Here is an 11,987-nt window from a genome sequence, read left to right as displayed (position 1 = left end):
GTGTGTCTGTGTCCTCTCCTCCACTAGTTCTTCCTGGAGAGGTTGCCCCGCCTGCTACGGATGTCCCGCCCTGCAGAGTCAGAGTCTAGCTGGGAGGGGGCGTTGCCAAGGCGATCTAGCTCCGTTGGTTACATTGCTAAGGCGGAAGAGTACTACAGTGTGAAGTCACGCAGCGAGCTGATGTTTGAGAAACAGTCTGAGAGACATGGACTGGCCACACGGGCTACACCTGCGGCAGGTACACAGAGCAGACACACATATATAGGCACAGAGAACAGACACATGAACATGCACAATCTTCTATAGTGAATGTTATGTACGGGAAGGTATATGATTCCTTACTTTGTGTGTGTGTAGCTGTGAAGCCCCAGTCAGATGGAGAGGTGACAGAGCAGCTATACTCTGAGATGAAGCCTGGTGTGGATGGAGCCAACTACATTGTCAAACACATGCATGACAAGAATGACTACAACGAGGTAAGAGAGGAGGGGGGAAATGGAGAGAAAGAGGGGGAGGGGCAGGGGGAAAGGAGGGAGGCACAGAACATTAGATATAATACAATACATTATCCTATTCATGTTAAACTCCCCAGTGGGACTTGGGTCTGTAACAAAGGCTTCAGTCACTAGTATGTGTCATTACGGCTCAATAAAGGTGATCATGACATACATGAATGCAATGCTTGCTGACTCCCCCCCCTCTCATCTTCTCTCTGCTCCACCCATAGGAGAAGGATAACTGGATTGGTATAGCTCGTACTGTGGACCGTCTGTGTCTGTTCCTGGTCACCCCAGTCATGACAGCAGGCACCATCGTCATCTTCCTCATGGGTATCTACAACCACCCTCCGCCCCTGCCCTTCGAGGGAGACCCCTACAACTACCTGGAGGAGAACAAGCGCTATGTCTGATACACACCAACGCTTACACACGTTCGCACACATGTGAAGTGTGGTTCTGCTGTTTGTTCACCTTCACCTTCACTAACACATCCGCAACCGCCCAAATATAAAATATGAGGCCTGCCCCCGACCCTAACCCACAAATATAGAAAATGCACTGTGGGCCTACAGTCAGATGGCAGAACTATTTTTGTACAGGCCTTTTTATATAGGCCTATGTTTCTGCTTATCATTTCCAACATTTTGGTAGGTTATTTGTTAGTCAACTTGTTTGTAATTAGATAGGCCTAAATGTAGCTCCTCTACTGTCATTACTAGTTGACCTAGAAGACTAAGTAATCCCTTAACCAAAATGTAATTAATCCATAGAATTATTGTTTCAGTCTACTTGACATCGGTAAAGTTTGTTTTCTCGTTCATCTCTGCTTCTTTTGCAGCAAAGACATGTAGGACCCGGGAGAAAAGTTTATAACAAAAAAAAAAAAAACGTGAAAGATTTTTTGCGAAATTTCCAAATGACATCAGTTTGACCGGTTTTTATAAATGTAAAAGCTATTAAAAAGACCCAACATGTTTTTGATAAGATTTCAGTTCGGCTTGGAGGCATATTTTATGTGATTGAAATGCTATCAGCTTTTATGATGCTGATAAAGATAGCACCGCCACCTTCACAGACGTTCCCTAACCGTGCATTCATTCTCTCAAGATCCTGGAGGAAATACAGTACATTCAGAAAGTATTCTGACCCCTTCACTTTTTCCACATTTTGTTACATTACAGCCTTATTCTAAAATTGCTTAAATGTTTTTTTCCCTCATCAATCTACACACAATACTCCATAATGACAAAGCAAAAACAGAAAAAAAATGATTATACATATGTAAGTATAAGTATACAGACCCTTTACTCAGTACTTTGTTGAAGCACCTTTGGCAGCGATTACAGCCATGAGTCTTCTTGGGAATGATGGTACAAGCTTGTCACACCTGTATTTGGAGAGTTTCTCCCATTATTCTCTGCAGATCCTCTCAAGCTCTGTCAGGTTGGATGGGGCGCGTTGCTGGACAGCTATTTTACGGTCTCTCCAGAGGTTCAGGTCCGGGCTCTGGCTGGGCCACTCAAAGACATTCAGAGACTTGTCCCAAAGCCACTCCTGCATTGTCATGGCTATGTGCTTAGGGTTGTGGTCCTGTTGGAAGGTGAACCTTCACCCCAGTCTGAGATCCTGAGAGCTCTGGAGCAGGTTTTAATCAAGGATCTGTCTGTACTTTGCTCCGTACATCTTTGCCTCGATCCTGACTAGTCTCCCAAACCCTGCCCCTGAAAAACATCCCCACAGCATGATAATGCCACCGCCATGCTTCACACACCGTAGGGGTAGTGCCAAGTTTCCTTCAGATGTGACGCTTGGCATTCAGGCCAAAGATTTCAATCTTGGTTTCATCAGACCAGAGAATCTTGTTTCTCATGGTCTGAGAGTCCTTTAGTTGCCTTTTGGCAAACTCTAAGTGAGCTGTCATGTGCCTTTTACTGAGGTGTGGCTTCCGTCTGGCCACTCTACGATAAAGTCCTGATTGGTGGAGTACTGCAGAGATGTTTGTCCTTCTGTAAGGTTCTCCCATCTCCACAGAGGAACTCTAGAGCTCTGTCAGAGTGACCATTGGGTTCTTGGTCACCTACCTGACCAAGGCCCTTCTCCCCCTATTGCTCAGTTTGGCTGGGCGGCCAGCTCTAGGAAGAGTATTGGTGGTTCATAGCTTCTTCCATTTAAGAATGATGGAGGCCACTGTGTTCTTTGGGACTTTAAATGTTGCAGAAATGTTTGGTACCCTTACCCAGATCTGTGCCTCGACACAATCCTGTCTCGGAGCTCTACGGACAATTCCTTCAAATTTCTCATGGCTTTGTTTTTACTCTGACATGCACTGTCAACTGTGGGACCTTATATTGATGTGTGTGCCTTTCCAAATCATGTCCTATCAATTGAATTTGCCATAGGTGGACTCTAATCGAGTCTCATAGCAAAGGGTCAGAATATTATATAAATAAGGTATGTTTTTTAGTTGGCGAACATTTCAAAAAAAATATTTTCACTTTATAATTATGAGGTATTGTGTGTAGATTGTTGACAGAAAATAATTATTTTATCAATTTTAGAATAAGGCTGTAACGTAACAAAATGTGGAAAAAAATCTAAAGTCTGAATACTTTCCGAATGCACTGTAAATACCACCAGTCAAAATGTTGTGTATCATTTTACTGCATGCAATTCTTTATTCTGCAGGAGTTAATATTTTATTAGGCTAAGTGGGAGGTTATAGACCTACAGTCTGTGTCCAGATTTCAGTCAGGCTACTATTCCATTGAACCCATCTAAACAGTACAGTTCCTTGACGTGCCATTTTGAAGTCCCCGTCCTGTGACTGTTGAATTTGTATAGCGCCTCACAATCATCACACATAACATAGTTACCACTGCTATCATCTTCTTTTAATACTTCACCTAATCTTTCCCAAACATTAGACTACTGTTCTGGCCCTCCTTCTATTTATTTTCAACTCTCTATTTCGCAGCTTTTCTCTTATTGAATTAACTCTGACATAGTCCTTTTTGCCTCAGTGGATTGACGTTAACTTTTTTAAAGAAGTTCGCAATTGGCGTGTTGGACAATTTGGAGCGCTACAGTTGGGCCCTAATGTTTAGGCTTCAAATCTAATTTTATTTGTCACATGCCCCAAATACAACAGGTATTACCTTACTGTGAAATGCTTAATTACAAACCCTTAACCAACAATGCAGTTCAAGAAATAGAGTTTTAGAAACTATTTACTAAATAAACTAAATAAAAAATAAAAAAGTAACTCTACAAAATTACATGACAATAAGGAGGCTATATACAGGGGATGCTACACACTAACAGCAGATACAAATTCTGAAATAGAAAACAATGTAGCATATAGATATGAATGTTAATGCATTGTTTCCTCTTTATTCAACCCGCCATCCACACAATATTTAATGACCCTAATCCCGCCCGATCCGCGTATATATATATACAGGTTGAGTCAACAGCACATCACTAACACACGCACGCACGCAAACACTCACACACACACACACACACACACACACACACACACACACACACACACACACACACACACACACACACACACACACACACACACACACACACACACACACACACACACACACACACACACACACACACACACACACACACACACACACACACACACACACACACACACTTAAAGGCTTAAAGGCCATGCTACAGCCAATCAAAAACATTTGTTGTCTTTCCGATAAGGCTAAGTCACTCTGGGTTGACGGCCTGCTTTCAATGTGTAATCTTTAACTGCCTAGGAGCCTAGACTTCTTTTTTACTTAACTTCCCCTGGGTAGTGTCTTGGCAATTTGGATTAACTTGACTGTTTATGACTAATATACGTGTGCGTTTTTAATAAATATTTACAACAGGTGTGTTTAAAAAAGCAATTTGCCTATTGTATCTGTGTTCGGTGTGGTATTATCATGTGAAGAGGTTGTAAAAAGACAGGTGAATGACGGGTCTCACAGATGGCGCCCGATAGATATGGCAGCTCTGCTTCTAGCTCCTAAGCAACTTTGCGGTATTTAGTTTTTTGTATGTTATTTCTTACATTGTTAGCCAATAATTGTTTTATGTTATTACATACAGACAGAAATGACTTTGGGATATCAGAGTGGCAGTAACTTACCAGCATTACGATAAGGAATACGACTTTCCCAAATTGGATCCTTTGTTCGCACCCCCAGAGCAATTGAACTCATTCCAGAGGCAGCTCCTAAATACCACCGGTGGAGAAGAGGTATTCAGAGTGGACTTCTAGTCCGACTCAGGAGGCATGCACACCATCCACCGCTTCCGAGTATATTACTCGTTAATGTTCAGTCTCTGGATAATAAACTAGATGAGGTCACGACGAGGATCTCCTTCCAGAAAGACATTGGGGATTGTAACATGCTCTGTTTCACGGAAACATACTGTCCCCGTCCATACAGCCATCTGGTTTCTCGGTACATCATGCAGACAGGAATAAAGAACTCTCCGGGAAGAAGAAGAAAGGCGGGGGTGTATGTTTCATTATTAACCCCTCATGGTGTGATTGTGATAACACAGAAATTTAAGTCCTTTTGTTCACCTGACCTAGAATACCTCACAATCAAATGCCGACCATATTACCTCCCAAGAGAATTCTCTTCGGTTATAGCCACAGCCGTGTATATTCCCCCTCAAGCCGATACCATGACAGCCCTGAAGGAACTACACTGGATTTTGTGCAAACTAGAAATCACATATCCTGAGGACACATTAATTGTAGCTGGGCATTTTAACAAAGCAGATTTGAGGAAAATGTTACCAAAGTTCTATCAACACATTGACTGTAATACTCACGCTGGTAAAACATTGGTCCAATCCTACTCAACTTTTCAAAATACCTACAAGGCCCTCCCCCGCCCTCCCTTCGGCAAATCTGATTAGAACTCCATTTTGCTCCTCTCTTCCTATAGGCAGAAACTCAAACAGGAAGTACCCATGCTAAGGTCTATTCAATGCTGGTCTGACCAATTGGAGTCCATGCTTCAAGATTTTGATCACGCGAACTGGGATCTGTTCCGGGTAGCCTCTGAGAATAACATCGACGAATACACAAATACGGTGACTGAGTTCATCAGGAAGTGTATAGGAGATGTTGTACCCACTGTGACTATTCATCTTACCCAAACCAGAAACTGTGGATAGATGGCAGCATCCGCGCAAAACTGAAAACTCCATGGCAAGGAGACTGGGAATATGGCCAAATACCAACAAATATTCCCTCCGTAAGGCAATCAAACAGTTAAAACGTTAGTACAAAGACAATGTGGAGTCGCAATTGAACGCCTCAACACACGAAACGTACGTGGCAGGGTCTACAGCCACACGTACACCGACGTCTTGCTTCCGGACAAGCTAAACACCTTCTTTCTCCCGCTTTAGGGATAACACAGTGCCTGCCACCAGTGCAGCCCTCTACCAAGAACTGTGGGCTCTCCTCCATGACTGACGTAAGACATTTAAGAGTGCTAACCCTCGCAAGGCTGCCAGCCCAAAGGACATCCCTAGCTGTTTCCTCGGCATGCGCAGACCAGCTGGCTGGGGTGTTTACAGACATATTCAATCTCTCCCTTTCCCAGTCTGCTGTCCTCACTTGCTTCAAGATGTCCACCATTGTTCCCGTATAAAGCAAAGGTAAGTGAACTAAATGACTATCACCCCTGAGCACTCACTTCTGTCATCATGAAGTGCTTTGAAAGGCTAGTTAAGGATCCTATCAACTCTACTCTAACTGACACCCTAGACCCATTTAAATTTTCTTACTGCCCCAAAAGATGCACAGACGATGCAATCGTCATCGCATTGCACACGGCCCTATCCCATCTGGATAAGAGGAATACCTATGTAAGAATGCTGGTCATTGACTATAGCTAACCATTCAACACCATAGTACCCTCCACGATCATTCAGCTCGGTGCCCTGGGTCTGAACCCCGCCCTGTGCAACTGGGTCCTGGACTTTGACTGGCCGCCCCCAGGTGGTGAAGGTAGGAAACAACACCTCCACTTCTCTGATCCTCAACACAGGGGCTCCACAAGAGTGCGTGCCCAGCCCCCTCCTGTATTCCCTGTTCACCCATGATGGCGTGGCCATGCAAGCCTCCAACTCAATCATCAAGTGTCAGGACCCAGTTACGAACCCGGGTCTCCGGAGTGAAAAACAGTCACTTAACCAACTGAGCCACGAATAGTCGGCAGAACCCAGAAGATGAGGCAGACACAGCAGTACTTGAGACGGTGTATTTAATGAAGTAAAAAGTGAAGTTCTTCAGGAAAACATGTAACTCCACAACCTCAAAAGGAATCCTACAAGAACAAAGGTAATCCTCCAAGACAAATAAGGTAAATCCACAAGGTGGAAGGTAAAGCACAAAAAGCCTCAAAAGATACTAAAAAACAAACAAACAAGAACAAAAAACAGAATTCCACAAGAGAGTCCACCGGGATCAACAAGAGTTCACAGGGTACTAGGGCTGGGTGCTAACATACAAACACAGAGCAAAGAACTGAGGAAAACAAAGGGTTTAAATACAATCAGGGGAAACGAGGCACAGGTGCAAATAATAATGGGGATCAAGGGAAAACAAAAGGTCAAAAGGCACAATGGGGGCATCTAGTGACCAAAAACCGGAACAACCCTGGCCAAATCCTGACATCAAGTTTGTAGACGACACAACAGTAGTAGGCCTGATTACCAACAATGACGAGACAGTCTACAGGGAGGAGATGAGGGCCATGGGAGAGTTTTGCCAGGAAGATAATCTCACTCAACGTCAACAAAACAAAAAAGCTAATCGTGGACTTCAGGAAACAGCAGAGGGAGCACTCCCCTATCCACATCGACGGGACCGCAGTGGAGAAGATGGAATGCTTCAAGTTCCTCAGTGTACACATCGCTGACGATCTGAAATGGTCCACCCAACCTCAGGAGGCTGAAGAAATTTGGATTGACCCCTAAAACCCTCACAAATTTTTAGAGATGTACAATTGAGAGCATCATGTCAGGCTGTATCACCACCTGGTACGGCAACTGCTCCGCCCACAACCGCAAGTCTCTCCAGAGGGTAGTGAGGTCTGCACAACGCATCATCGGGGGCAAACTACCTGCCCTCCAAGACACCTACACCACCCGATGTCACAGGAAGGCCAAAAAGATCAAAGGGCATCAACCACTCGAGCCACGGCCGGTTCACCCCGCTATCATCCAGAAGACAAGGTCAGTACAGGTGCATCAAAGCTTGGACCGAGAGACTGAAAAACAGCTTCCATCTCAAGGCCATCAGACTGTTAAACAGCCATCACTAACATTGAGTGGCTGCTGCCAGCACACTGACTCAACTCCAGCCACTTTAATAATTAAACATTTGATGTAATAAATGTATTACTAGTCACTTTAAACAATGCCACTTCATATAATGTTTACATACCCTACATTACTCATCTCATATGTATATACTGTACACTATACCATCTACTGCATCTTGCCTATGCCGTTCGTCCATCGCTCATCCATATATTTATATGTACATATTCTTATTCATTCCTTTACACTTGTGTATATAAGGTAGTTGTTGTGAAATTGTTAGATTACTTGTTAGATATTACTGCATGGTCGGAACTAGAAGCACAAGCATTTCGCTACACTCACATTAACATCTGCTAACCATGTGTGTGTGACCAATACCATTTGATTTGATTTCGGTTCAAGTCTGGGCGGAGATGACACAGAAATAAGTGAAATAGGCAATCTTGTGCATTTCATAGTAATACCCTCCTGGATGTACTAGTCTCCGCAAAGCACATGTCAGTGGCGGTCGGTGCCGTTTAAGATGAGCCGTTTTATTATGAGCATGGCCTTCTTTCTATCACAGCATATTGGATGACTGTCATTCATATTTCATTCACCCAGCTCAATGTAACATTGATAGGTTTAGGCTACTACATGATACTAGAATTTTCCCTATACCCGTCATGAATGACTGAATGTTTGCAACGTAGGTGCACGGGTAGAGAGACATTTGAATAGTCAAGGTGACAGACAGTGACACATTCAATAAATACACCCTTGATCACACGCAAGCACAGTTCACTTGCAAAGCAGCCACATAAAAACAGCATGATCCCTTTGATTGTTGGATAATTCCTTCTCATATCTCCTTCTCTCACCTTTTCCCTTCGCTAGTGGACTTCAGTGTACAACACATCTGCTGTCAGTGACCAGGTACAAAAAACATTCCAAGCCAAACTTTAATATCATATAACAGCTAACCGCTACACACAGCCTACATCATTGTCACCATATTAGCTAACGTCAAGGCAAAATAGCTACTAGAACTGATGCGTTAGTAAACCCGCTACAATCATGCAGTACAGTGTACTGTTAGCAAGCAGTTTAGTAGTTACACCAGTGGGCCCAGTGGCCAGATAGGTCGGTCCTTTCCTGTTTCAGCATGACAATGCCCCTGTGCACAAAGCGAGGTCTATACAGAAATGGTTTGCCGAGATCGGTTTGGAAGAACTTGACTTGCCTGCACAGAGACAGATTGGTATTGTCCGGCTGACTGGCCAGCCAGATAGCTAAGTCTGGACCCAGCTGTCTGGCCGGATCTACCTATCTGGCCTGTCAGACCTACCTGGCCGACCAGACCAGGTAGGTGCGGCCAGCCCGCCCTCCAGGTTTGTTTTTATATTTCAACCTGCATGTTCTGATCCATGTTCTATTTTAGTGCCTGGCTACACAGACGCTCATTGACTAGCGCAAGCAGATTGGATGAAATTATTTGAATAACATGTATGCGTACATTTATTTTGCAACGCTCGTGGACTCGTGGGCAGTGTGATCAGCATGTTATCCTGATGGCTGGGCGGCCGGCTGTGGGGCCGGCTGTGGGGCCTAATCATAGAATTATATTTAATTCAATAGCGTCTGTGTGGGCCTAGTCATAAAGATTTCTCATTTGAACTATAAAAATGTATGACCTTTTATTGTGGCATATACACTACCAGTCATGATGTTTTCATCTGATTTTCAAACAATCACTTCAATGGGTTCCTTTAGTAGGCTACCTGGGCACGTTCATCCACTTGCAACATATTTCCAGCCTTCAAACAGTATTGAATGGAAAGAGATACCTGTTACACAAAACACCAATAACTGTAAAGACATTTGGTGATTGTCATTAGACCAGAATGAATGCCTCCCCTGCTGTCTGCGTGCCTCTGTCACTCATCTCTGCCTTGGCAAAATGTAAGTGTTCCCCTCAAACCGCATTGCATTTTGGAGCGTATAGGGTCTTATTCTGGTGACATGATCATCAATGCTTGGCTGCTTTTTGTCAAATAATAATAATAATAATAATAATAATAGCAATCTCATCACGTAGGCCGTATGTGTGCTCTAGCCAACAGCATGTAGATAGATACCTGTGCGTTGTTGGCTAGAGCACACGTACCAATACCAGAGTGTACCAGACTGGGCACACTCGCTATATAACACACATCAGTAGAGTAAAAAATGTGATAGAAATCCATTTAACTTTTAACCCATTTAACCACAAAAGGTATTTTTATGTGTACTACATTATCACGTACAGCGTTTTATCTGCATCAAGTCAATTTGATGGAAACATCTCTGGTGGGAAAATGCGCATATAGTTTTTATGCGTATTTATGAATATTCAGCATGAAAATCTGTCGCCAATTGGATGGAAACCTAGCTTGTGTTTTCTTGTCTCGGCTTTAGGCCTATATATCATGGTGGCAAGGCATATGAACTAACATTATAGAGCAAATAACGCAACCGTTACAATACAGGTTGTAATACGCCTTTTTTATGGCTTGGCTTCCCTAGTGATTTTACCCACAAAAAGTAATTTTTGGGGGGAAGCCTGGCTTCCCTTAGCGTTCATGAATACACGCCACTGCAGCAAAGACATGTATTACAGCATATTGGTTAATAAGGACATTCCTGCTATGGAAGAGTGGGCTTGTAGAGTGAAATAAATGTATTTTATTATTAATATCACCAATAAAATAAAACCGCTAACAGATGTATTTGAATAAAATGTGACCCGTTCCTAGTAAGAAATATTGTGTAGACATACTGTAAGATTCATTAGTCTCGAAGCAACCTATACATATGATACATATTTGATGACTGTGTATTTCTTTTTTCGAGTTATTTTATTTCCTTTTGTTGCTTATTGTATAGTTTCTGGTTTATAGTATACTGGTTTGTGGACTGCACATAGCACAGACACATAGTATTGGCATTCATTCCGCAGTGGTTGGGAATGAGTAGGGGAGCTGGACAATCATAATGACGATGTTGATAATGATTTTTCCACTACCTCTATGATGAATTACTGAACTATAAACCTATGCTTGGAAACGAATACAAATATAAGTAAAAGAAATAGGTATTTTAATAGCCTTCATTTGAACTGATCTATATTAAACGCTTGTGTTTTACTTTCTAGATGTATTTATTATCTGTGGATGTTTACAGGATGTTTTTACAGGATTGTATTATATTGGAGTGAAAAGATGTCATCTTCTAAATAACAGAAATGTGATGTATAATATACCCTAGATGACAGATAAGAGGCGCTGTTGTGAAGCCTTTTTTATACTCCTACACCATTGTAAAGCTATAGAGAAATGTTATATTACAGACACCTTAATGCATAATATTACATTATAGTACGTGAACTGAACATAAAAATATATTAAAACATTTTCCTAAAGTATACTTTTTTGAGAATACTAACAATGACAGTTAAATATCATGTAATTTTGACCTTGAAACAATCAATTGACCACTGCACCAGCCTACAGAGCCCACGGGGCAAGGTGAATGCAGTCTTCTCCTGATCTCTTGGGTCCATAGCAACCTGCCAGTAACCAGTAACCACTGGTTTTGTCTTGAGTCTAATCTAATACCATTTGTCCTGCTTGAGACTGGTCAGTAAAACCTGAATTCTGGGAGGGGGCTTGCATCCTTATGGGCCATGTGTACTAAATTTGGCGTTAGAGTAGGATGAAGGTTCTGCTAGACAATAATCCTTCATGGTTTAGATTAGACTTTAGGTAAGGAAACCAGTGCTGACCCTAGATCTGTGTCTAAAGGGAACTCCTACCCACCCAAAGATGTCGCTGGTCAAAGACAATTGAACATCACCCTCTAGTGGCCCCATCTTTCTCATCATGATAGTACCACACACAAAAAATGGATTTGCCTTTAGTATCTGATTTCAAACACACCACAGGATTTGCCTATGGTATCTGTATTCAAACACACCACAGGATTTGCCTATGGTATCTGTATTCAAACACACCACAGGATTTGCCTATGGTATCTGTATTCAAACACACCACAGGATTTGCCTACAGTATCTGTTTTCAAACACACAAGTGTGTCAGTTGT

General features: G+C 42.6%; 1 protein-coding gene across 1 annotated transcript in view; it reads left to right on the top strand.

Annotated features, from left to right (window-relative positions):
* The window catches only part of chrnd (cholinergic receptor, nicotinic, delta (muscle)), an 11,981-nt gene extending 10,169 nt beyond the window's left edge, over positions 1 to 1,812 (top strand). Inside the window, exons 10-12 of the mRNA XM_046290816.1 lie at positions 28 to 238; positions 358 to 476; positions 728 to 1,812. Coding sequence (XP_046146772.1) covers positions 28 to 238; positions 358 to 476; positions 728 to 910 — 513 coding nt within the window. The 3' untranslated portion in view covers positions 911 to 1,812. The remainder of the gene's footprint in view (positions 1 to 27; positions 239 to 357; positions 477 to 727) is intronic.
* The last annotated feature ends 10,175 nt before the right edge of the window (positions 1,813 to 11,987 follow it).

The sequence above is a fragment of the Oncorhynchus gorbuscha genome, linkage group LG12 (genome assembly GCF_021184085.1).
Source record: "Oncorhynchus gorbuscha isolate QuinsamMale2020 ecotype Even-year linkage group LG12, OgorEven_v1.0, whole genome shotgun sequence".
NCBI lineage: Eukaryota > Metazoa > Chordata > Actinopteri > Salmoniformes > Salmonidae > Oncorhynchus > Oncorhynchus gorbuscha.
This window is presented reverse-complemented; position numbering and strand designations above follow the sequence as displayed.